Below are 26,230 nucleotides of genomic sequence, written 5' to 3'. Positions count from 1 at the left end.
TGTTCAATACAATAGCCACTATCCATGTGTAATTCTTTTTTTAATTCAGTTTTTTCCTGACAATAGTTTGTGGTTTGATCAGTGAACATACATTTTAAGTGCATATTCCTGTGCTTAGAATTTCGTGAGGCAGCCAAGCATGGTGGCTCATGCCTCTAATCCAAACACTTTCGGAGGCCGAGGCAGGATTGCTTGAGGCCAAGAATTCAAGACCAGTCTGGGCAACACAGTGAGACCCACCTCAAGGAAAAAAAAATTTGGTTGGGTATGGTGGCTCATGCCTATAATCACTGCACTTTGGGAGGCTGAGGTGGGCAGATTGCTTGAGCTCAGGAGTTCGAGATCTAGGCAACATGGCAAAACCCCATCTCTACAAAAAATAAAAAATCAGCCGGACGTGGTGGTGTGCATCTGTAGTCCCAGCCTCTTGGGAGGCTAAGGTGTGGAGGATGGCTTGAGCCTGGGAGGTGGAAGTTGCAGTGAGCTGAGATGGTGCTGCTGCGCTCCAGCCTGGATGATATTGCCAGACCTTGTCTCAAAAAAAAAAGAAAAAACCAAAATTTCATGAAGCTTTACATTTACAGTTCCCTGGTTGTTCCTAGGAAACAGCCCTCAGCTTGCTCCTTTTATAGAATCACATGTTGTTGTGGCATCCACAGCCAAATGCAAATGCAAGAGCTAAACTCTTGGGTTGGTGTGTTATTAGATGCGATATGCTCCACTACCCACTGTGAGGGATGCTAACTCCAAAGGGCTTTTTGTTAGTTTCCCAAAGTCGAAACTGGGAAACAAAGTTGCTTCTTTTTTTTTTTGAGAAGGAGTTTCGCTCTTGTGGTCCAGGCTGCAGTGCAATGGCATGATCTCAGCTCACCACAACCTCTGCCTCTTGGGTTCAAGTGATTCTCCTGCCTCAGCCTCATGAGTAGCTGGGATTACAGTCATGTGCCACTACGCCCAGCTAATTTTGTATTTTTAGTAGATACAGGGTTTCACCATGTTTGGTCAGGCTGGTCTCGAACTCCTGACCTCAGGTGATCTGCCAGCCTTGGCCTCCCAAAGTGCTGGGATTATAGGTGTGAGCCACTGCACCCGGCCTTTTTTTTTTGAGATGGAGTTTCGCTTTTGTCACCCAGGCTGGAGTGCAATGGCACGATCTCCGTTCACTGCAACTTTCACCCCCCCGGGTTGAAGCAATTCTCCTGCCTTAGCCTCCCAAGTAGCTGGGATTATAGGTGCCCGCCACCACACCTGGCTAGTTTTTGAACTTTTAGTAGAGACAGGGTTTTGCCATGTTGGTCATGCTCGTCTTGAACTCCTGACCTCAAGTGATCCGCCCACCTAGGCTTCCCAAAGTGCTGGGTTTACCTGCGTGAGCCACCACACCTGGCCCTAATTTTGTTTTCTACATTTGCCAGGTATCACTGAATGAGGGGGTTTAACAGCGTAAAGGAAAACAACTAAGAACACTACTTAAGAAAGATAAGAGGCCGGGCGAGGTGGCTCACGCCTGTAATCCCAGCACTTTGGGAGGCCGAGGCGGGCGGATCACGAGATCAAGAAATCGAGACCATCCTGGCTAACAAGGTGAAACCCCGTCTCTACTAAAAATACAAAAATTAGCCAGACATGGTGGCAGGCGCCGGTAGTCCCAGCTACTCAGGAGGCTGAGGCAGAAGAATGGCGGGAACCCAAGAGGCGGAGCTTGCAATGAGCTAAGATTGCGCCACTGCACTCCAGCCTGGGTAAGAGAGCAAGACTCCGTCTCAAAAAAAGGAAAGATAAGAATGTTTTTTAAAAACATAGCCATACTGCCGGGCACCAGGCCTGAACTGATTTTAATCTTACTGATCCCTTATTAACGAGTTTTCTTCATTTTCTATTTAAAGTTTATACACACACACACACACACACATTTTTTTTGAAATGGAGTCTTGCTGTGCTGCCAGGCTAGAGTGCAGTGGCAAGTGGCACAATCTCAGCTCACAGGAACCACCACCTCCCGGATTCAAGTGATTCCCCTGCCTCAGCGTCCTGAGTAGCTGGGACTACAAGTGCATGCCACCACGCCCAGCTAATTTTTGTATTTTTGGTGGAGTTGGGGTTTCACCGTGTTGGCCAGGCTGGTCTCTATCTCTTGACCACGTGATCTGCCCACCCTTGCCTCCCAAAGTGCTGGGATTACAGGCGTGATCCACCTCATCTGGCCTCAATATATTTTTTACATAAAATGTTTATAATAGAGTTGGGTCTCACTTGGTTGTCCAGGCTGGTCTCGAACTCTTGGGCTCAAGCGATCCTCCCACCTTGGCCTACCAAAGTGCTAGAATTATAGGTATAAGCCACTGCGTCCAGCCTAAAGTTTCTTTTAATGATACTGATATTTACCTAGGTTTCTTTTTTTTTTTTTTTGAGATGGAGTTTTGCTCTTGTTGTCCAGGCTGGAGTGCAATGGCATGATCTCAGCTCACTGCAACCTCTGCCTCCCAAGTTCAAGCGATTCTCCTGCCTCAGCCTCCCAAGTACTGGGATTACAGGCATGCGCCACCACGCCCAGCTAATTTTGTATTTTTAGTAGAGATGGGGTTTCTCCATGTTGGTCAGACTGTTCTCGAACTCCTGACCTCAGGTGATCCGCCCGCCTCGACCTCCCAAAGTGCTGGGATTACAGGCGTGAGCCACCGTGCCCGGCCCTACCTAGGTTTCTTTAATATTCTTATTGCTGTCCAGGCCTGGTGGCTCATGCCTGGCCAACCTGGTGAAACCCCATCTCTACTAAAAATACAAACATTAGCCAGGCATAGTGGCCTGTGCCTGTAATCCTAGGTACTCGGGAGGCTGGGGCAGGAGAATTACTTGAACCCAGGAGGCAGAGGCTGCAATGAGCTGAGATCATGCCATTGCACTCCAACCTGGGTGACAGAGTGAGGGAGAAAAAAATATATATATGTATTCTTATTGCTTTGGTATACCGATATCTCTGCCTGACAGTTGACAATGACACACCAGTTACTTTGGGAGTTTATCTTACCAAGAAGGAACAGAAAAAACTTCGGAGACAAACAAGGAGGGAAGCACAGAAGGAACTACAAGAAAAAGTCAGGCTGGGCCTGATGCCTCCTCCAGAACCCAAAGGTACGTTTCTCAGTGGCCTCTGGTGTTAAAAACAGTGGCAAGTTTATGTCTTTAATCCTGGAGGAACTTTAACATATCTCTATGTTTGAGTGATTTCTGTTTCTAAGAATTATTCTTGGGGTCTTTTTTTCTCCAAGTTTTCTACCATCTTTTCATATTAAGATAAGTCAACACATTCATTATAGAGGCCATTTGTGGCTTATTTTTAAGCATACTGATCATACAACACTCTGGTTTTCCTGGAAGAATACAGGTCTCGAAATTCATGGAGATAGTAGTTGCAGTATTTGCGTAGACTTTTTATGTACATAATTCTTAATGTTTTAATTTTTACAATGAAAGTACAGGATAAAAACTTGCCCCTGTAGTTACATTCTCACTCAGCAGTATTTTGACTGAGCACTATTATGTATAAGCTCTTTCACTAGACGCTGTGATCAGTGTGAAAAGTATGAAAGAAATTAAGTTCCACATCCTTCATAAATTTTCAGATAATGTAAATGCATACCAGTCTTCAACTTAATTGTGTGAACTTCTGCAAATGCTGAAGTGATTGGGTGGGATTTTCAAGATAGGAGTTACTGGAGGAAGTGAGTTTAGAGCAGAGATTTGAAATAGGTAAATAATATGAATTGGTATGGAAGAAATAACAAGTTACTCCAGCTGGAGAAGTGACTTCAAAGATTGATTGCTGTCCTTTCTTCACTGCAGTGAGAATTTCTAATTTGATGCGAGTATTAGGAACAGAAGCTGTTCAAGACCCCACGAAGGTAGAAGCCCATGTCAGAGCTCAGATGGCAAAAAGACAGAAGTAAGTGCCATGGGATTGGGTGGAAACCTCGGGCAAGTACCTTTCCCAAACTCTTCTGGGGGGTCCATATTTGGAGGGAGGGGAGAGTTCTCCGTTGCTCTCTCTTTCCCTCAGCCCTGCCTCTGATCTTCAATGCCTTTCTCACTTGTGGATGTCCTTCCTGTCACGACAGAGCGCATGAAGAGGCCAACGCTGCCCGAAAACTCACAGCAGAACAGAGAAAGGTCAAGAAAATTAAAAAGCTTAAAGAAGACATTTCACAGGGGGTACACATATCTGTATATAGGTAGGTGTCCATACTGGGCCAAACTTCCCCTTAGAATTACTAAAACATTTTCCAAGTGCTTGAGGCAGAATCATTGTGGCCTAAAAGCACACCTAACACCAGTTCCTACTCTATTTTAATGACCCTAGTGTGGATCAAGAGCTAGTAAATCTTGTAAAATAGCGAGGGTTAATGACTTATGTTTATGGTTACCCAGTTCTTCCCTCTCAAGTCTTTTTTTTTTTTTTTTACCAGAATATTAGTTCTGAAAAAATGAACAAATCAATATACTTGTTCAGGCCAAGATGTGAACTAAAGATTGTATGTCCTTTGAGAACTATAAAATATCATCCTATCTTTTTTTTTTAAATGATCTGAGTTTGCTTCCAACATCCATGGAAGCATTACAAATTTTCTTTCCTCAGTAGTCATATCTTTACCCTGATGTATTGCTGTGTTTCATCCTCACTCCAAAATGCATTTTATATGTTGTAAATATTTTTCTACCTTTGTGTTGATTTAATGTTTTTATTCTTTTATGTTGAGTACATGTGTATATTCTACTTTTAAAATGTACTTATTTCTATTAACTAATTCTTTATTATAAAAGTGGTGCATTATCACAAAAATAGTGAATGCTTATTAAGATTTAAAAAATTGTGTGACAACACAGAAGAACACTTACTCAAAATGTCTCGTTTCTATTCTCTGATCCCTTAGAACCACCCTCTTTAGGTAATTGCTAGTAAGTTTTTCACATATCCTCCTAGAAAATTTTCATGCCTATATAGTGATCCTATATATATATTTTTTTATTTATTTATTTTTTTGAGACTGAGTTTCAGTCTTGTTGCCCAGGCAGGAGTGCAATGGTGCAATTTCGGCGCACTGCAACCTCTGCCTCCCAGGTTCAAGTGATTCTCCTGCCTCAGCCTCCTGAGTAACTAGGATTACAGGCACGCACCCCCACACCTGGCTAATTTTTGTATTTTTAGTAAACATGGGGTTTCACCATGTTGGCCAGGCTGGTCTTAAACTCCTGACCTCGTGATCTGCCCACTTTGGCCTCCCAATGTGCTGGGATTACAGGTGTAATCCAGCCAAGTAATCCTATATTATAAGAGTCTAAGGGTCTAGAGGACAAAAAGTCGTAGGTCTTTACATTGTTAAGAACAATGAGATTGTAAGTATGTTTGGATGATAGTAAATACCTCTCCCTGATTCTTAGAGTAAACTTTGGTTAGTAATGTAATGGTTAATGTAAAGTGCTAGACTTTGAAGAAATGTTAAGAGTGTGGAAATATTTCTAGACTCATCAACTCTACCTTTTAAGCATTCATCTATTTGTTTACTCCAGAGGCCTTTGTTTATAGAGAGGAAACCATTTTGGATTCATCTCTTTGCTTGCCACTCCATTCAGGCAGCTGCTGATGCTAAAATGGAAGACATAACTAAACTTTCCCTTCTCCAGAGTTCGAAATTTGAGCAACCCAGCCAAGAAGTTCAAGATTGAAGCCAATGCTGGGCAACTGTACCTGACAGGGGTGGTGGTACTGCACAAGGATGTCAACGTGGTAGTAGTGGAAGGGGGTGAGTCTGAAAAACTTGAGGGAGACTGTCCCCAGACAACCCTAGGCTTAGAGTGATTAGCATTGTGGGGAGAAAGGAGAAAAAGATAGTATTTTAGTGCCATACCTGATATAATATGCTAGGTCTCTGCTTCTGTGTTTATTGGAGTAGAAGGCCCTAAGATGTGGTTCCTGAGATTGCTTCAACTACCACATTAATGTCTGAGCTCAGAGGTTCTTTCTACCCCATCTTCTTCCACAGTTCTGGCAAAATTCTTCTTCTCTGTTTCCAGGCCCCAAGGCCCAGAAGAAATTTAAGCGTCTTATGCTGCATCGGATAAAGTGGGATGAACAGACATCTAACACGAAGGGAGATGGTGAATGGGGGTTAGAGGGGATTAAGTGGGAGAGCTGTGGGAGGTGGGGATGGTGCATCTGTCCTTTCATCTTATTCCCTCCCTGTGACACTCTTGATAACACCAGGTAGCGTTGAGGAATTTTAGAAAGACCCATTTAGGCTTTGAGCCTCCTAGACATTCATACAATATTTACTACATAATTATATGCATGAATGGTAAAGTTATTTTTTTGCCTATCATTTAAGGCTTTTCTACCAGCTGGTTTCTGTGTCTGTCCTGGATCTGAGTACTGGTTACATGAATTTATTCAGTATTTGACAATTCAGCAAGCAGCTAGGCATGGTGGTTCATGCCTATAATCCTAGCACTTTGGGTGGCTGAGGCGGGCAGATTGCCTGAGGCCAGGAGTTCGAGACCAGCCTGGGCAAACAACGTGGTGAAACCCCATCTCTACAAAAAGTACAAAAATTTGCTGGATGTGGTGGCACACACCTGTATTCCCAGCTACTCAGGAAGCTGAGGTGGCACGAGGATCACTTGAGCTTGGGGAGGTCGAGGCTGCAGTAAGCTGTGATCGTGCCACTGCAATCCAGCCTGGGTGACAGAATGAGACCCTGTCTCAAAAAAAAAAAGAAAAAGCAAATCTAGTAAGCTATACATTCATGTGTACAGTGTCTATATTCTATTATTATTTGATTTTTTTTTTTTAAGGATTGAAGCCAAAAAGATCTTCAGGTCAAAAAAGCTCTGCTTTGATCAAACGATTTCTTTTGCCTGATATACACACACACACACACAATACACACATACATACATACATACACATACACATACATGTACATGTACATATACATATGCTCTTCAACTTATGATGGGGTTAGTTCCAATAAACCTAAGATAAGTTGAAAATATTGTTAAGTCAAAAATAACATCTAAGGCCAGGCGCAGTGGCTCACACCTATAATCCGAGCACTTTGGGAGGCCAAGGCGAGCAGATCATTTGAGGTCAGGAGTTCGTAACCAGCCTGGCCAACATAGTGAAACCCTGTCTCTACTAAAAACACAAAAATTCAGGGCGTGGTGGTGGGCCTCTGTAATCCCAGCTACTCGGGAGGCTGAGGCAGGAGAATGGCTTGAACCTGGGAGGCGGAGGTTGCAGTAAGCTGTGATTGCACCACCGCACTCCAGCCTAGGCGGCAGAGCAAGACTCCATCTCAAAAAAAAAAAAAAAAAAAAAAAATGCATTTAATACATCTGACCTACAGGACATCATAACAGGTTAGCCTTCGTTATACTTTCTCAGAATACTTAGATTAGCCTACAGTTGGGCAAAATCATCTAACACAAAACCTATTTTTATCTCATGTAAGAGTATTTTTTTTTTTTTTTTGAGACGGAGTCTCGCTCTGTCTCCCAGGCTGGAGTGCAGTGGCGCGATCTCGGCTCACTGCAAGCTCCGCCTCCCGGGTTCATGCTATTCTTCTGCCTCAGCCTGTCCGAGTAGCTGGGACTACAGGCGCCCGCCACCACGCCCGGCTAATTTTTTGTATTTTTAGTAGAGACGGGGTTTCACCGTAGTCTCGATCTCCTGACCTCATGATCTGCCCGCCTCGGCCTCCCAAAGTGCTGGGATTACAAGCGTGAGCCACCACGCCCGGCCTATAAGAGTATTTTACTGCATATTGCTAGCCCAGGAAAGTCTCAAAATCTAAAATTTGAAGTACATTTTCTACTAAATATTTATCACTTTCACACTATTCTCAAGGCAAAAAATTGTAAGTCAAGGACTGTCTATATTTGACATTCTTCTGGCCATCATACTCCCATTAGTGTTCATTCTTCTCATCTTTGAAGACCTGGATTAGCATTTAAAATCTGCAGAGAGGCCTTAAAATCTGCAAAGTGCCTGTAATCCCAGCACTTTGGGAGGCCAAGGCGGGTGGATCACCTGAGGTCAGGAGTTTGAGACCAGTCTGACATGGTGAAACTCCATCTCTAGTAAAAAATACAAAAATGAGCTGGGCATGGCAGCGTGCGCCTGTAATCCCAGCTACTCGGGAGGCGTAGGCAGGAGAATCACTGGAACCCGGGAAGCGGTTGCGGTGAGCCGAGATCATACCACTGCACTCCAGCCTGAGTAACAGAGCAAGATTCCATCTCAAAAAATATATATAAATAAAATCTGCAGAGAGTTCATCTTAAGATACCTGAGAATAAAAAATACTTTATTTTGTTTTACACGTGCATTTTTTTTTTTTTTTTGAGATGGAGTCTGCTCTGTTGCCCAGGCTGGAGTGCAGTGGCACCATCTTGGCTCACTGCAACCTCCACCTCCCAGGTTCAAGTGATTCTCCTGCCTCAGCCTCCTGAGAAGCTCGGATTACAGGCACCTGCCACCACACCTGGCTAATTTTTGTATTTTTAGTAGAGATGAGGTTTCACCATGTTGGCCAGGCTGGTCTCAAACTCTTGACCTCAGGTGATCCACTCACCTCAGCCTTCCAAAGTGCTAGGATTACAGGCGTGAGCCACCACGCTGGCCGATAATTTTGATTTGGTATATCTGCCCTCCTCCTCCATTGGGCGAAAGTTTTTTGAGAGTAATATATGATGTTGACATATGAAGCCTGCCTCCCAAAGTGCCTAGGACAAGTTTTTATTCTTGACTGCTTGTATTTTATTTCCTTATTCCCAGTACCTAGTGGAGCTCTTGATTCATAACAAGTGCTAAGTAAATGCTAATTGTATCAATTAATATTACTGCCTACTTGGAGCTTCAAGTCTAATTTGGGGAAAATAAAGAGCAACAGAAAAGAAAACATTTGGTCCAACACATAAAAAGGGTGACAATATTTTAGAGAGTTTGGGTAGACTTGAATATTGTTTGTTTAGAACCTGAATCTCACGTCTAAGTCTATAACAAGATTTCTCTTCCAGATGATGAGGAATCTGATGAGGAAGCTGTGAAGAAAACCAACAAATGTGTACTAGTCTGGGAGGTAGGTGATCCTTTGTAAAACATTGTAAAACTTTAGCCAACTCCTGCTTACTTATACTATTTAAGTAGAGCAATGGAATGTAAGATCTAATCAGTGAATAATGCCTTAAATAATTTATGTTTCTTTTTGGAATCCATTTTTAAATGGTTGGCAGTAAATTCTTCCTGATCATCTGTTTAATTAAATTGGTGAATATTTAGTATATGCTATCTGGGGAAGTGTGTGGACAGTGCTGCTGGTAGCAGGAATACAGATTCTCTACCGAAAATTACTTATTTCACAGTCATGAATATGAGACTTGGAAAGAGGGGAATGAATTGTTGTGGGATTTACCTTTGGATATAGTGAAGGAAGTACTAGACTTAAGAATATAAAGTTAGGAGGCTGGGCAGTACTGCTTATTAGCTGTGCAATCTGGGCAAGACTCTTAATGTCAAATTCTGTTGCCTTAGCTATAAAATGTGGATACTATTTGCTCTCTATATTGTCAAGTTTTTGAGAATGAAATTAGATAATTATGTGATAGTGCTTCATAAAATGTGACTAAATCACTCTTCAAGTGGAATATTTTTTATGGTTATCTAGTTCTTTAACTCCTGAAGGCTTCTTAGAGAACCAGTATTAAAACCAGTATTAATGTTTTCATGTTTGCTTTTAGGTATAGTACATGTATATCATTTTTCTGTGGGGGCGGGGGGGTGGTATGGAGTTTCGCTCTTGTTGCTCTTGTTGCCCAGGCTGGAGTGCAATGGCATGATCTCGGCTCACTGCAACGTCTACCTCCCAGGTTCAAACGATTCTCCTGCCTCAGCCTCCCAAGTAGCTGGGATTACAGGCACACGCCACCATGCCCGACTAATTTTTGTATTTATAGTAGAGATGGGGTTTCTCCATGTTGATCAGGCTGGTCTTGAACTCCCAACCTCAGGTGATCCGCCTGCCTCGGCCTCCCAAAGTGCTGGGATTACAGGCATGAGCTACTGTGCCCAGCCCCTCCATTTCTTTTTCTTTTTTTTTTTTTGAGACAGAGTTTTGCCCTTGTTGCCCAGGCTGGAGCGCAATGGTGCAATCTCAGCTCACCGCAACCACCGCCTCCTGGGTTCAAGCAATTCTCCTGCCTCAGCCTCCTGAGTAGCTGGAATTACAGGCATGAGCCACCACACCTGGCTAATTTTGTATTTTTAGTAGAGACGGGGTTTCGCCATATTGGTCAAGCTGGTCTCGAACTCCTGACCTGAGGTCATCCGACTGCCTTGGCCTCCCAAAGTGCTGGGATTACAGGCATGAGTCACCACACCCAGCCATATATCTTCTATTTTTAAAATGTGCTTATTTCTAGTATATGTGCTGCTGAAGCGAGCAGTAAAATGTGCTTATTTCTATTAATGAATTCTCTATTATAAAAGTGGTACATTATTACAAAAGTAGTAAATGTTTATTAAGATTAAAAACAAATTCTAAGCCGGGCGCGGTGGCTCACGCTTGTAATCCCAGCACTTTGGGAGGCCGAGGCGGGCGGATCACGAGGTCAGGAGATCGAGACCACGGTGAAACCCCGTCTCTACTAAAAAATACAAAAAATTTGCCGGACGTGGTGGCGGGTGCCTGTAGTCCCAGCTATTTGGAGCGGCTGAGGCAGGAGAATGGCGTGAACCCGGGAGGCGGAGCTTGCAGTGAGCCGAGATTGCGCCAGTGCACTCCAGCCTGGGTGACATAAAAAAAAAAAAAAACGAATTCTAATTATACAGAAGAGTACTTACTGAGACCCAGCACAATGGCTCATGCCTATAATCCCAGCATTTTGGGAGGATGAGGTGGTTGGATCACTTGAGCTCAGGAGTTCAAGACCAGCCTGGGCAATATGGCGAAACCCCATCTCTACAAAAAAATACAAACATTTTACAAAAATTAGCCTGGCCTGGTGGCATCTGTCTGTAGTCCCAGCTACTTGAGAGGCTGAGGTGGGAAGATTGCTTCAGCTTCGGAGTTTGAAGCTGCAGTGAGCTGTGACTGTGCCACTGCACTCCAGCCTGGACACCAGAGTGAGACCCTGTCTTTGAGACGCAGTCTTGCTCTGTCGCCCAGGCTGGAGTGCAGTGGCGCAATTTCGGCTCACTGCAAGCTCCGCCTGCCAGGTTCACCCCATTCTCCTGCCTCAGCCTCTCCGAGTAGCTGGGACTACAGGTGCCCGCCACCACGCCCGGCTAATTTTTTTGTATTTTTAGTAGAGACAGGGTTTCACCGTGGTCTCGATCTCCTGACCTCGTGATCCGCCCGCCTTGGCCTCCCAAAGTGCTGGGATTACAAGCGTGAGCCACCGCGCCCGGCCGACCCTGTCTTTAAAAAAAAAAAAAAAAAAGAAAAAGTCTCAGGCCGGGTGCGGTGGCTCAGGCCTGTAATCCCAGCACTTTGGGAGGCCAAGGTGGACGGATCACGAGGTCAGGAATTCGAGACTAACCTGGCCAACACGGTGAAATCCAGTCTCTACTAAAAATACAAAAATTAGCTGGGCGTGGTGGCCAGTGCCTGTAATCCCAGCTACTTGGGAGGCTGAGGCAGGAGAATCGCTTGAATCTGGGAGGCGGAGGTTGCAGTGAGGCGAGATCGCGCCATTGCACTCCAGCCTGGGCGACAGTGCGAGACTGTGTCTCAAAAAAAAAGTCTCTTCCTATTCGCTGATCTCTTCAGACCAGTCTTTATAGGTAATTGCTATTAATAGTTTTTCTTCTGAAGGAGCAATCAAAAAATAAAAATTAAAAAAAAAAGGTTTTCATGTATCCTGCTTTATCCCAGATTCTTCAATTTATGCATACAAATTAGATGATAATAACGATAGTATTTGTTCTCTGTTTTATAAATTCGCACCTGCATATTTGTTATCGTTTTTTAATCAATTTTTTTTTTTTTTTTAGAGACAGGGTCTTGCTCTGTTGCCCAGGCTGGTATGCAGTGGTGCAGTCATAGCTCGCTACAGCCTTGGACTCCTAGGGACAAGCAATCCTCCAGTCTTAGCGTCTCAAGTATCTGAGACCTCGGATCCACACCACTGTGCCTGGCTAATTTTTTTTTTTTTTTTTTTTTTTTTTTTAGAAATGGATCTCACTATGTTGCCCAGGCTTGTCTTGAACTCTTAGCCTTGAGTGATCCTCCCACCTCAGCCTCCCAAAGTGCTGGGATTATAGGCATGAGCTACTGTGCCCAGCTCTACCTTCACATATCTCAGCCCCCTCATCTTTCAATTTTCTTCTATTTATCTCTGAAGAGTACTTACTGAAAAAGTCCTGGCTTCTTAGAGAACCAGTATTAATGTTGTAGGAATTTAGTTTTCAGGAATTGTCTCTCATGTTCAGAAATAAGCCAAGTTCTGCTCCAGCCTCCTTATTGGAGTCTACTCCCTGAAAGCCTCTTGAGGTATTGCTTTGTGACTGCCACTGCTGCTGGTAACTTTGGCAAGAATGCCATTCTGCCCAGTACTGTCTTTTTCTGTTGTAATTCTCAGCTGGTACCTGCTCTTCTGTTCCCCGCCCCCAGTTGTTCTTTGTTGCTGGGCCCCAAAGCCTCCTGCTTGTATAAATAGTTTCTTGGGCCTTGTTGAAGGCCCAAATTTAGCCCTTAAGGCCTGGTAGGAGATAAGTTTATCTCATTCCACCTTCCATAGTTCTTCCTGACTTGCTGTTCCACCCAGGCACCAGAGCAAATAATTCCTCATCCTCATTTCAAAAAACTAAAAGCCTTTTGCATATGAATTCGTAAAAACTCGCACAAATATCCAAGGAGGCTGGGCGCAGTGGCTCACGCCTATAATCCCAGCACTTTGGGAGGCCAAGGTGGGAGGATCACGAGGTCAGGAGATCGAGACCATCCTGGCTAACGCGGTGAAACCCCGTCTCTACTAAAAATAGAAAAAATCAGCCGGGCGTGGTAGCGGGCACCTGTAGTCCCAGCTACTCCAGAGGCTGAGGCAGGAGAATGGCATGAACCCGGGAGGCGGAGCTTGCAGTGAGCTGAGATCATGCAACTGCACTCCAGCCTGGGCGACAGAGCGAGACTCCATCTCAAAAAAACCCAAATATCCAAGGAAATGGAGGTCAAAATTTTTTTTAACCATAAAATCACGTTCAGCTTGGCACATGTCTCACAAATGTTACTAGGTCTTCTTATAAAAGAATATTATATCTGATTTAAATAATAAATTGAAGTGTTTTTATTATATATCTCTTTTCTAGGGTACAGCCAAAGACCGGAGCTTTGGAGAGATGAAGTTTAAACAGTGTCCTACAGAAAACATGGCTCGTGAGCATTTCAAAAAGCATGGGGCTGAACACTACTGGGACCTTGCGCTGAGTGAATCTGTGTTAGAGTCCACTGATTGAGACTACTGCAAGCCCTTGCCTCTCCCTCCTTGCCTTTGTCTCTTCAGTCCTCTCACTTATTCTATTTCCCAACCCACTCCCACTTGTTTGTGTGATCTCAGAACTGTGCCAAGCAGACATTGGGACAAAGGGAGAATATCTTGCTCTCCTCCCGAGTCAGCCTGGTGTTGCCCTTTATTCCCCTTATGTGCATATGATTAAAGAGTTATTTTTAAACTTGGTGTGATATTTTTCACACATTCATAAGTATTAGAGTTTGGGTCTCCAGGTGATCTTTTTTCCAGACTTTTAGCAATTGCTGTAGAAAAAAACATTTTTTGTCATTGACATTTATTTATATATATAAATGGATGAATGGATGGATGGATAGATGGATGTGTATTTTTGAAGTCTATCAGAAATGTCTGATTTCATCCTGGAGCTAGAATGATAAATACTGTTTTCCTGGAGCAGAATGAAGCAGGGAGATGTGTAAAGTGGTAAGGGAGGAAGAAGGGACAAATGAGTATCCATCCCTTAACCAAGAGAATCACCAGGTTAGACAGACTACCTCAGGACTTGGCTAAGTAGTCTTTCCAGGAAATCAATTCCTCTAGGGGATGCATATGTGGGAATGTGTTTTGTGGGTGAAATGGACACAGGGAAAGTCCAATGAGGATGCTATGGGTCAGTTTGTAAAGTGGAATAGGATTTAAGAATTTAGCCCATTTTGTCTCTTTTACTAGTTTAAAAATCTGCTTCTAATAGAAATTGTGTAGTTTTTTTTTTTCTATCTCTGAATCCGACTACATGTGGGTGGTTTTATTTCAGCATTTAATGTTTCTGGTTTGATTTTAGGAGTATTTGAAGTCCAAAATTTTTACCATACCTATCCTTCCGTTTCATATTGCCTGTGTTGGGAATGGATCAAACAAGTCAATAGAGCTCCCATACCTTCTTGCTAGGTGGAGCATGCTATGTATTGGTATTGGAGAATGGATGTTTGACAAGAAGTTAAAACATTCTGTGTTATAAAATTAACCCCCTTTAAAAAAAAAATCTGTATTTCAGGTCCTGGTCAGAGTTCCAACTTTGAGGTAGTATTAGGGGAGCACTACCATCAAGGAGGTGGGAAGAGATAGGGGACCACACAGGGCTTTGAGGAAAAACTAGTGCAACTTCTCTCCTTCTTAATTTTAATTTTTTTTTCTTTTTAGACCGAGTCTCGCTCTGTCGCCCAGGCTGGAGTGCAGCGGCGCGATCTCGGCTCACTGCAACCTCCACCTCCCAGGTTCCAGCGATTCTCCTGCCTCAGCCACCCAAGTAGCTGGGACTACAGGCGCACGCCACCACACTCGGCTAATTTTTGTATTTTTTAGTAGAGACGGGGTTTCACCATATTGGCCAGGCTGGTCTCGATCTCCTGACCTCGTGATCTGCCCACCTCGGCCTCCCAGAGTGCTGGGATTACAGGTGTGAGCCACCGTGCCCGGCCCGATTTTAATTTTTTTAAGCTCCAGCTCAAAGGATTCTTTTTTAGAGATAAGCAAGCTGAGCTTGGTGGCTCATGCCTGTAATCCCAGCACTTTGGGAGGTCGAGGCAGGCAAATCATCTGAGGTCAGGAATTCCAGACCAGCCTGCCCAACATGGCGAAACCCCATCTCTACTAAAGATACAAAAAATTAGCTGGGTGTGGTGGTGGGTACCTGTAATCCCAGCTACTCAGGAGGCTGAGGCAGGAGAATTGCTTGAACCCAGGAGGCAGAGGTTGCAGTGAGTCAAGATCACGTCACTGCACTCCAGCCTGGGCAACGAGAGCAAAGCTCCTTCTCAAAAAAAAAAAAAAAAAAAAAGGCCGGGAGTGGTGGCTCACGCCTCTAATCCCAGCACTTTGCGAGGCCGAGGCAGGCGGATCACGAGGTCAAGAGATTGAGACCATCCTGGCCAACATGGTGAAACCCCATCTCTAGTAAAAATACAAAAATTAGCTGGTGTTGTGGCGCACGCCTGTAGTCCTAGCTACTTGGGAGGCTAAGGCAGGAGAATCACTTGAACCTGGGAAGCGGAGGTTGCAGTGAGCCAAGATCACGCCACTGCACTCCAGCCTGATGACAGAGCCAGTCTCTGTCTCAAAAAAAAAGTCAAAAAAAGAGATAAGCACGGCTGGGTGCAGTGGCTCATGCCTATAATCCCAGCACTTTGGGAGGCTGAGGTGGGTGGATCACCTGAGATCGGGAGTTTGAGACCAGCCTGACCAACATGGAGAAACCCCGTCTCCACTATAAATACAAAACTAGCCGAGCGTGGTGGTGCATGCCTGTAATCCCAGCTACTTGGGAGACTGAGGCAGGAGAATTGCTTGAACCCAGGAGGCGGAGGTTGCCCTGAGCCACGATTGCACCACTACACTCCAGCCTGGGGGCAACAAGAGCAAAATTCCATCTCAAAAAAAAAAAAAAAAAAAAAGAGAAAAGCAAACTAACCCAGATGAGTGAGGTTCATCATCTGAAGGGTGGTACAGGATGAAATCTTTGAAATAACTCTAGCTTACCAGGACACAGCAATGAAGATTTTGAGTGCTTACTAGTAATTATATCTGTGAAACTTGGGAGCTAGATAATTGAACTAGCTATTTTAGTATTTCCTGATTTAAGCAAATGCAGGGGAAAAATTCATTGTCATAAAAATGAGTGTTTTTGTTCTGTTAAAGGATTTGTTACTAGTATATGTGTAAATAATTTATACACTACTTCAAAAATGAATTGATTGCATAAGATCTAAAAGAAATATTTATATTACAATATGCTATAGTTTATTATAATGTACCCATAATGAGACTCAAACTTGTCTTGAGTATATCATGCGTCTCTCTGTGCCTCCAGGTGTTAATTGTTCTTAAATTTTCTCAAGCATTACCTCCTTATTTCTCCTTACAAACTTATAAGAGATATGCATTTTAGAGGTGAGGAATCTGAGGCTTAGAGTAAATAATTTGCCCAAGGTTATGACTTAGTAAGTTGTAGAGCTTAATTTAAACCCAGATTCGTTTGAGTACAGACCAAACTCAGCCACTAAGTGTATATTGCCTCATTTGCACAATAAAGAGGTAGGGACATAAATGTTCTTTCAAATGAATGTTATCCTCAGGATAGTTCTTACCTGGGGATGCTGTTATCACTTAAAATACTTTGTGAGCCGGGCGCGGTGGCTCATGCCTGTAATCTCAGCACTTTGGGAGGCCGAGGTGGGCGGATCATGAGGTCAGAAGTTCGAGACCAGCCTGACCAACATGGTGAAACCCCGTCTCTACTAAAAATACAAAAATTAGCTGGGCATGGAGGCACGCGCCTGTAATCCCAGCTACTCGGGAGGCTGGGGCAGGAGAATCACTTGAACCCAGGAGGCGGAGGTTGCAGTGAGCAAGATCATGCCACTGCACTCCAGCCTGGGCAACAGGGCAAGACTCTGTCTCAAAAAAAAAAAAAAAAAACTTTGTGAATTTTGGTAATTTCATCTATTTCCAGTCCTTTTTGAATACCTTTAGTTAACGGCAGTTATTAGTTTTGGAAAGAGCTATTTTTTTCTTTCTTTTTTATTTTCATTGGAAAGAGTTTTAGAAACCCTTTGGCTGGAATAAATGATTATAGTAAGGTTACAGGATATAAGGTAACAATACAAATATCAGTTGCTCTCCTGTATACGAGTAATGAACAAGTAGAATTTGAAATTAAAATCAATTCCATTTACATTACCACCAAAAGGAAGTGGAATACTTAGGGATAAATCCAAATATGTGTAAGATCTATATGAAGAAAACTACAAAACTCTAATTAAAAAAAAACTAAATAAAGCAATGGTATTTCACATTCATGGTAGGAAGACAGTATTGTAAAGATGTCAGTTCTGGTTGAGTGTGGTGGCTCATGCCTGTAATCTCAGCACCTTGGGATACCGAGGCTGGAAGATCATTGAGACCAGCCTGGACAACATAAGGAGATCCCATCTCTGCAACTTTTTTTTTTTTTTGAGACAAGGTCTCGCTTTGTTGCCCAGGTTGGAGTGGTGTGGCATGATCTCAGCTCACTGCTGCCTGGACGTCCCAGGCTCAAGCAATCCTCCCACCTCTCAGCCTCCTGAGTAGCTGAGTCTACAGGCACATGCCACCACACCTGGCTAGTTTTTAAATTTTTTCGTAGAGACGAGGTATCGCTTTGTTGCCCAGGCTGGTTTCCAACTCCAGAGCTCAAGGTATCTTCTTGTCTTGGCCTCCCAAAGTGCTGGGATTACAGTGATGAGTCACTGCACCCGGTCTACAAAAAATTTAAAAATAAAATTAGCCGGGCATGGTGGCACGTGCCTGTGGTTCCAGCTACCTGGAGGCTGGGAGGATCACTTGGGCCTGGGAAGTACCATTGCACTTCAGCCTGGGTGACAAAGTGAGACCCTGTCTCAAGGAAAAAAAAAAAAAAAATCCAATAGAGTGTCAAAGGACTCTATTACCCAACTTTGAGAATTACTGTAAAGCGACAGTAATGAAGGTGGTATTTTTGTTGATGTTGTTGTTGTTGTTTTGAGACGGAGTCTCGCTCTATTGCCCAGGCTGGAGTGCAGTGGTGCAATCTCAGCTCACTGCAACCTCCGTCTCCTGGGCTCAAGCAGTTCTCCTACCTCAGCCTCCTGAGTAGCGAGGATTACAGGCGCCTGCCACCATGCCCAGCTAATTTTTGCATATTTTTAGTAGAGATGGGGTTTCACCACATTGGCCAGGCTGGTCTTGAACTTCTGACCTCAGGTGATCCACCCGCCTTGGCCTCCCAAAGTACTGGGATTACAGGCAAGAACCACCGTGGCTGGCTTTTTTTTTTTTTTTTTTTTTTTTTGAGACGGAGTTTCACTCTTGTTGCCCAGGCTCGAGTGCAATGGTGCAATCTTAGCTCACTGCAAACTCTGCCTCCCGGGTTCAAGTGATTCTCCTGCCTCAGCCTCCCAGGTAGCTGAGATTACAGGCATGTGCCACCATGCCCAGCTCATTTTATATTTTTAGTAGAGATGAGGTTTCACCATGTTGGTCATGCTGGTCTTGAACTCCCAACCTCAGGTGGTCCACCAGCCTTGGCCTCCAAAGTGCTGGGATTACAGGCGTGAGCCACCATGCCCAGCTGGTAGTATGGTATTGGTGAAAGAATAGATCAGTGGAACAGAATAGAGATCCCAGAGATAGACTCACATAAATATAGCAACTGCTCTTTGACAACGGAGCAAAAGCAATATAATAGAGGAGAGATAATCTTTTTTAAAAATTGGTGTTGGAACAACTGGACATTCACATGGAAAAAAGTAAATCTAGACACAAATTAACTTTAAATAGGTAACAGACCTAAATGTAAAATGCAAAGCTGTAAAGCACCTAGTAGATAACAGAAAATGTAGCTGACCTTGGGGTTGGCCTTGACTTTTTTTTTTTTTTTTGAGATGGAGTCTCACTCTGTCACCTAGGCTGGAGTGCAATGGTGTTGCCTCTGCTCACTGCAACCTCTGCCTCCCAGGTTCAAGCAATTCTCTGGCCTCAGCCTCTCGAGTAGCTGGGACTACAGGTGTGTGTCACCACACCCAGCTAATTTTTTGTATTTTTAGTAGAGACGGGGTTTCACTTAGTTGTCCAGGCTGGTCTCGAACTCCTGACCTCCTGATCCGCCTGCCTTGGCCTCCCAAAGTGCTGGGATTACAGGCGTGAGCCACCGTGCCCAGCCAGCCTTGATTTTTTTAGAAACAACACCAAAGGCATGATCTATGAAAGAAAAAATTATAAACTGGACTTAATTAAAATGAAAAATTCTGCTGTGCAAAAGACACTGTCAAGAAAATGAAAAGAAGGGCTGGGTGTGGTGGCTTACGCCTGTATTCCCACACTTCGGGAGGCTTAGGCAGGCGGATCACTTGAAGTCAGGAGTTCGAGACCAGCCTGGCCCATATGGTGAAACCCTGTCTCTTCCAAAAATACAAAAAATTAGCCGGGCATCATAGTGGGCGCTTGTAATCCCAGCTACTCAGGAGACTGAGGCATGAGAATTGCTCGAACTCAGGAGGCAGAGGTTGCAGTGAGCTGAGATCACACTACTGCACTTCAGCCTGGGCGACAGGGCGAGACTCCATCACCAAAAAAAAAAAAAAAAAGCCTCATACTGGAAGAAAATATTTGCAAAAGATGTATCTGATAAAGGACTTATCCAAAATATACAAAGAACTCCTAAAACTCAACACTAAGAAAATGAACAACTCAATTAAAAAGTGGGGCTGGCGCGGTGGCTCACACCTGTAATCCCAGCACTTTGGGAGGTCAAGGTGGGCGGATCACATGAGGTCAGGAGTTCCAGACCAGCCTGGCCAACATGGCGAAACCCTGTCCCTACTAAAAATACAAAAATTAGCCGGGCATGGTGGCATATGTCTGTAATCCCAGCTACCGGAGATGCTGAGGCAGGAGAACTGTTTGAACCCAGGAGGTTGAGGTTGCAGTGACCTGAGATCCTGCCACTGCACTCCAGCCTGGTCAACAGACAGACTCCATTTAAAAAAAAAAAAAAAAAAAAAAAAAGGGCCTGTCGCCGTGGCTGATGCCTGTAATCCCAGCACTTTGGGAGGCTGAGGCAGGCGGATCACGAGGTTAGGAGATCGAGACCATCCTGGCTAATGGTGAAACCCCATCTCTACTAAAAATACAAAACATTAACCAGGCGTGGTGGCAGGCGCCTGTAGTCCCAGCTACGCAGGAGGCTGAGGCAGGGGAATGGCACGAACCCAGGAGGCAGAGCTTGCAGTGAGCCGAGATGGCGCCACTGCACTCCAGCGTGGGTGACAGTGAGACTCGGTTTCAAAAAAAAAAAAAAAAATGTGGGCCGAAGACCTTAACGGACACATCATCAAAAAAAGATACAGAGATGGCAAATAAACACATGAAAAGATGCTCCACATCAGGCCGGGTGCAGTGGCTCACACCTGTAATCCCAGCACTTTGGGAAGCCAAGGCCAGCACATTACCTGAGGTAGGGCGTTCAAGACCAGCCTGACCAACATGGAGAAACCCTGTCTCTACTAAAAATACAAAATTAGCCAGGCATGGTGGTGCATGCCTGTAATCCCAGCTACTTGGGAGGCTGAGGCAGGAGAATTGCTTGAACCTGGGAGGTGGAGGTTGCAGTGAGCCAAGATCGTGCCATTGCACTCCAGCCTGGGCAACAAGAGCAAAACTCCGTCTCAAAAAAATAAGAAAATGCTCCACATCATATGTCATTAGGGAAATGCAAGTTAAAACAACAATTAGATACTGCTACACACCTATTAGAGTGGCCAAAATCCAAAAGATTAACAGTATTAAATGCTGGTGAGGATGTAGAACTGATGGAAATGCAAAATGGTAAATCCAGTTTGGTAGACAGGTTGATGTTTCTTTTTTTTTAAGTAGCTGGGGTTACAGGCATGCGCTAACATGCCTAGCTAATTTAGTATTTTTAGTAGAGACGGGGTTTCTCCATGTTGGTTAGGTTGGCCTCAAACTCATGACCTTAGGTGATCTGCCCATCTCGGCTTCCCAAAGTGCTGGATTACAGGCATGAGCCACCGCGCCCGGCCGCTTTCTTTTTTTTTTTTTTTTTTTTTTGAGAGGGAGTTTCAGTCTTGTTGCCCAGGCGGTAGTGCAATGGCGTGATCTTGGCTCACTGCAACATCTGCCTCCCAGGTTCAAGCTATTCTCCTGCCTCAGCCTCCCAAGTAGCTGGGATTACAGGCGCCTGCCACCATGTCCAGCTAATTTCGTTTTATTTTATTTTATGTACGTATGTATTTATTTTGAGACAAAGTCTCACTCTGTCACCCAGGGTGGAGTGCAGTGGCGCGACCTCGGGTCACTGCAACCTCTGCTGCCCAGGTTCAAGCAATTCTCCTGCCTCAGCCTCCTGAGTAGCTGGGATTACAGGCATGTGCCACTGTGCCCGGCTAATTTTTTGTAATCTTAGTAGAGAGGGGGTTTCACCATATTGGTCAGGCTGGTGTTGAATTCCTGACCTTGTGATCCACCCTGCTTGGCCTCCCAAAGTGCTGGGATTACAGGTGTGAGCCACCGCGCCTGGCCCTGTATTTTTAGTAGAGATGGGGTTTCACCATATTGGTCAGGCTGGCGGGTTTCTTTTTTTTTTTTTTTTTTTTTTTTTTTTGAGACGGAGTCTCGCTCTGCCGCCCAGGCGGGAGTGCAGTGGCGCTATCTCGGCTCACTGTAAGCTCCGCCTCCCGGGTTCACGCCATTCTCCTGCCTCAGCCTCTCCGAGTAGCTTGGACTACAGGCACCCGCCACCACGCCCGGCTAATTTTTTGTATTTTTAGTAGAGACGGGGTTTCACCGTGGTCTCGATCTCCTGACCTCGTGATTCGCCCGCCTCGGCCTCCCAAAGTGCTGGGATTACAAGCGTGAGCCACCGCGCCCGGCCCAGGCTGGCGGGTTTCTAACTCGACCTCGGGTGATGCACCGGCCTCGGCCTCCGAAAGTGCTGGGATTACAGGCATGAGCCACCGCGCCCGGCCCAGGCTGGCGGGTTTCTAACTCTTGACCTCGGGTGATGCACCAGCCTCGGCCTCCGAAAGTGCTGGGATTACAGGCATGAGCCACCGCGCCCGGCCTTAGGTTGATGATTTCTTACAAAAGTAAACATATTCTTACCATATGATCTAACAATTGTGCTCCTTCGTATTTACCCAAGGAGTTGAAAATATATTCACCCCAAAAGCTGTACAGAGATCTTTATAACAGCTTTATTCATAATTGCAAAAATGTGGAAGCAGCCAAGATGTCCTAAAGGGGAATGAATAAATAAAACTGGCACATCTGGACAGTGAAATATTATTCAGCACTAAAATGAAATGAGCTATCAAGCCATGAAAAGACATCGAAGGAACTGAAATGCATTTTTTTTTTTTTTGAGGTGGAATCTCGCTCTGTTGCCCAGGCTGGAGTGCAGTGGCCTGATCACAGCTCACTGCAACCTCCGCCTCCCAGGTTCAAGTGATTCTCCTTCCTCACCCTCCGGAGTAGCTGGGACTACAGGCATGTGCCACCATGCACGGCTAATTTTTGTATTTTTAATAGAGACGGGGGTTTCACTACGTTGGCCAAGCTGGTCTCGAACTCCTGACCTCGTGATCTGCCCGCCTCGGCCTCCCAAAGTACTGGGATTACAGGCATGAGCCACCGTGCCCCGCCTGAAATGCATATTATTAAGTGAAAAAAGCCAGGCTGGCCGGGCGCGGTGGCTCACGCCCGTAATCCCAGCACTTTGGGAGGCCGAGACGGGCGGATCACGAGGTCAGGAGATCGAGACCATCCTGGCTAACACAGTGAAACCCCGTCTCTACTAAAAATACAAAAAATTAGCTGGGCGAGGTGGCGGGCGCCTGTGGTCCCAGCTACTTGGGAGGCTGAGGCAGGAGAATGGCGTGAAACCCGGGGGGCGGAGCCTGCAGTGAGCCGAGATCGCGCCACTGCACTCCAGCCTGGGTGAAAGAGCGAGACTCCTCAAAAAAAAAAAAAAAAGCCAGTCTGAAAAGGCTACATACTGAATGATTTCACGTATATGACATTCGGGAAAAGGCAAAACTATGAAGACAGTAAAGAGATTAGTAGTCGCCAGGGGAATAAGGGGGAGGGAAGGATGAATAGGTGGAATACAGAGGTTTTTAGAGCAGTGATACTGCTCTGTATGATACTGTAATGGTGGATACATGCCATTATACATTTGTCCAAACTCAAGGAATAACACCAAGAGCGAACCCTAATGTAAACTATGGGCTTTGGGTGATAATGTGTCAGTGTAGGTTTGTCATTTGTAACAGATGTATCGTTCTGGTGCGTGACATTGATAATGGGGGAGGGTATTCATGTGTGGGGGCAGGAGGTATATGGGATTCCTTGTGCTTTCCACACAATTGCTGTGAATCTAAAACTGCTCTAAAAATAGTCTATAAAAAAGTGGGTCTTTGGCTAGAGTTACAGAAAAAAGAAAAAAAAGTGGGGTCAGGACCAGGCATGGTGGCTCAAGCTTATAATCCCAGCACTTCGGGCGGCTGAAAGCAGGAGGACTGCTTGAGGCCAGGAGTTTGAGACCAGCCTGGGCAACATAGGGAGACTCCCCCTCTCAAAAAAATGTTTTTGTTGTTTTGTTTTGTTTTTTAGCTAGGTGTGGTGATGCAGGCCTGTAGTCCCAGCTACTTGTGCTGCTGAGGCAGGAGAATCACGAGTCTGGGGGATTGAGGCTGCTGTGCGCTATGATAGTGCCACTGCACTCTAGACTTGGCAGGGACAGAGCGAGACTGTGTTTTAGAGCCTTTGTACTTGCTGTTCCTAATGCCAGCATGTTCCGCTCCCTGTCTCGCATATCTACTTGGTTGCTTTTTTCTCAATGTTCAGATCGAGTTATTTCCTTCTAGAAGACTTCCTGGTTCACCATACCAGCATTCTTATACTGGCGCGTGCGTGCCGTGCACACGTACACACGCGCGCGCGCACACACACACCCCTTTCTCCCTTACCCTGCTTCACCTTTTTACAGGATTTAATACTGTCTGAAATGTACTTGTTTGTGGTGTCCTGCCACTAAATCCCGGAGGGAAGGGATTTTTGTCTGTTTTGCTCCCCATCATCTAAAACAGTACTTGGCACAAGAGGTTCAACAACTCGTTGAATTAATGAATAGTGGACATGAACTTGACAAAACAGGTTCCCTGCCTCAAGAGGCATGGCCGCAGTGAGGAGACGTCAAAAGAATTAAAATAAAATTGTATATGTTTAGTGGGAACACAGAAGCCTTTAAATTAGCTCAGAGGATTTACATAGATACATGCGATAAAATGGTTCCTATAAGGTTCATATAAGAGTTATGTAAGACTCTTGCAAACTATAACGTGTTATGCAATTTTAAGATTGTATCATAGCTGGCGAAAATGAGGTCACATCTTGCCATTCTTTTTTCGCCTCTTAAAATTTTATGAGGAAAATTTCCTTTCACTTCCTCATTTATTTCCTTTTCCTGTAACCTGAATGGTCAAGCGGCTGTGAATGTTATCTTCCATGGGAAGCAAGAAATACGGTTTGGTCTCGGAGTCTGCGTAGTGAATGGCTCACTGGATCTGGCGCATGCGCATCTTTTGTGGTGCTGTAAGATGGCTGCCAGCCATTTTGTCGCGCGTTGCTGCCCCGAGGAGTTAGGGGCGATGGCTGCAGCCGCCGAAGACTAACAGTGGTCTCAGTGGTGGGAATTTTCTGTCTCTGTTGTGTGAGCTCAACACAGCCAAGAGAGCGACCAAAAGCAGCAAAGGGCGGGGCGGTGGAACCCCCCCACCACCGGGCTAACCTTAGTTAGACCAGCTCCTTCACCATCCCTCAGTTTTTCCTTCTGTCACGCTACACGCTGATCTTCTGCGCAGGCGCAAAAATAATCGTAGCGCCTCCTGGGCCCTGGGGGCTTCAGAGCTCCTGCGCGCGCTTGTGGTTCTCCACTCCTGATTGGTTAGGTTGCCCCGCCATCACGCCTCCCTCTGCTTTCAAGGTTGAGAAGGAAGCAGGGGTGGGGCCAAGTGGCGCGTGCGCGATACTGTTGCTGCCCCTTTGCTGCTATTGCGTTGCAAAAAAAAATTCTGACTAGGTATCCTTGGACCTTTTCTGTGCTAGCGAGTCTAAAGGAAAGAAAGATTTCTGGAACTGAAGGGGCAGTCGGGTAGTATTACATTTAAGATATTAACGCCCGACCTGGCTCACAGGAGTGTGGGAACAGGGGCGGGGAAGGGCCTTAGCATTGAGAGCCGAAAAGTATAAAACGATTAGTTTCGGCGTCAGGCGTTTTGAAAGGCTTTGCAGGTCCTGTTTTCTGCGTAATTTTTCCGTGATTACTGACTGGTTTAAACACGACCCCTTGAACAATATTGATAAAACCTCCGAGACCCGCAGCCCCTCCTTGCAGCGTGTAGGAGCTGCCAGCGTGCCCAGCAGCTGGTGTTGCCGTCCGTACCTCCAGAAGAGCCCAGCGCGTGCACCATCCCCACCCCCCAGCCTCCCTCCCCACCTACGGCTTTCACGCACTCGCAGTGATTGTTTTGCCCGCTCCCGCCGCCGCCGCCGCCGCCGCCGCCGCCGCCAGAGGAGCAGCAGCGCTTGTGCAAACCTCGGGAAGATGGCGGCCGGCGGCGGCGGAGGCAGCAGTAAGGCCTCCTCCTCGTCGGCCTCTTCGGCAGGGGCTCTGGAGTCCTCGTTGGATCGAAAATTCCAGTCGGTGACCAACACCATGGAGTCCATTCAAGGCTTGTCGTCTTGGTGTATAGAGAACAAAAAACACCACAGTACTATCGTCTACCATTGGATGAAGTGGCTCCGGAGATGTGAGTGTTGGGGGTGACTAGGGAAGGGAAGACTGGGGAAATGGAAGGAAGTGTGGCCTGAAACGCTTGGGGTTTTCCCACGGAGCCACAGCATTTGGTTGGGGTTGTTCAGAACAATTAAAGGTTTGACGCCAGTGGTCCCAAACCCAGACTCCATTCCTAGCCAGGATTGTCCTGAATTGCAGGAGACTCATTTATTGGGTTTTTTAGCCTTTGAATTGTTGTGACCTTGGGCCGTTGGGCCCAGATCCATAGAGATTTACGTATATTGTTTTTAATATTTTAGAGCCTTGTAAGGTGTATTGATTTTTCCGAACCTTCGCGGA

At 45.3% G+C, this 26,230-nt stretch overlaps 2 protein-coding genes across 7 annotated transcripts in view; both read left to right on the top strand.

Annotated features, from left to right (window-relative positions):
- The window catches only part of PRPF3 (pre-mRNA processing factor 3), a 35,605-nt gene extending 21,882 nt beyond the window's left edge, over positions 1–13,723 (top strand). For both annotated transcript variants that reach the window (XM_030824647.1, XM_030824646.1), the window contains 7 exons: positions 2,989–3,132; positions 3,844–3,943; positions 4,116–4,229; positions 5,680–5,798; positions 6,070–6,153; positions 9,073–9,134; positions 13,361–13,723. In XM_030824647.1, the coding sequence (XP_030680507.1) occupies positions 2,989–3,132; positions 3,844–3,943; positions 4,116–4,229; positions 5,680–5,798; positions 6,070–6,153; positions 9,073–9,134; positions 13,361–13,507 (770 nt within the window). In that variant the 3' untranslated portion in view covers positions 13,508–13,723. The remainder of the gene's footprint in view (positions 1–2,988; positions 3,133–3,843; positions 3,944–4,115; positions 4,230–5,679; positions 5,799–6,069; positions 6,154–9,072; positions 9,135–13,360) is intronic.
- An 11,370-nt stretch (positions 13,724–25,093) lies between these two features.
- The window catches only part of RPRD2 (regulation of nuclear pre-mRNA domain containing 2), a 117,410-nt gene continuing 116,273 nt past the window's right edge, over positions 25,094–26,230 (top strand). For 2 of the 5 annotated variants that reach the window (XM_030824638.1, XM_030824634.1), the window contains exon 1: positions 25,094–25,904. In XM_030824638.1, coding sequence (XP_030680498.1) covers positions 25,700–25,904 — 205 coding nt within the window. In that variant the 5' untranslated portion in view covers positions 25,094–25,699. The remainder of the gene's footprint in view (positions 25,905–26,230) is intronic. The other 3 variants (XM_030824635.1, XM_030824632.1, XM_030824637.1) reach the window with 2 other exon arrangements.

This window comes from Nomascus leucogenys, chromosome 12 (assembly GCF_006542625.1).
Source record: "Nomascus leucogenys isolate Asia chromosome 12, Asia_NLE_v1, whole genome shotgun sequence".
In the NCBI taxonomy this organism is placed as follows: Eukaryota; Metazoa; Chordata; class Mammalia; order Primates; family Hylobatidae; genus Nomascus; species Nomascus leucogenys.
The sequence above is the reverse complement of the archived record's forward strand: the minus strand, read 5'-3'. Positions and strand labels throughout refer to the sequence as shown.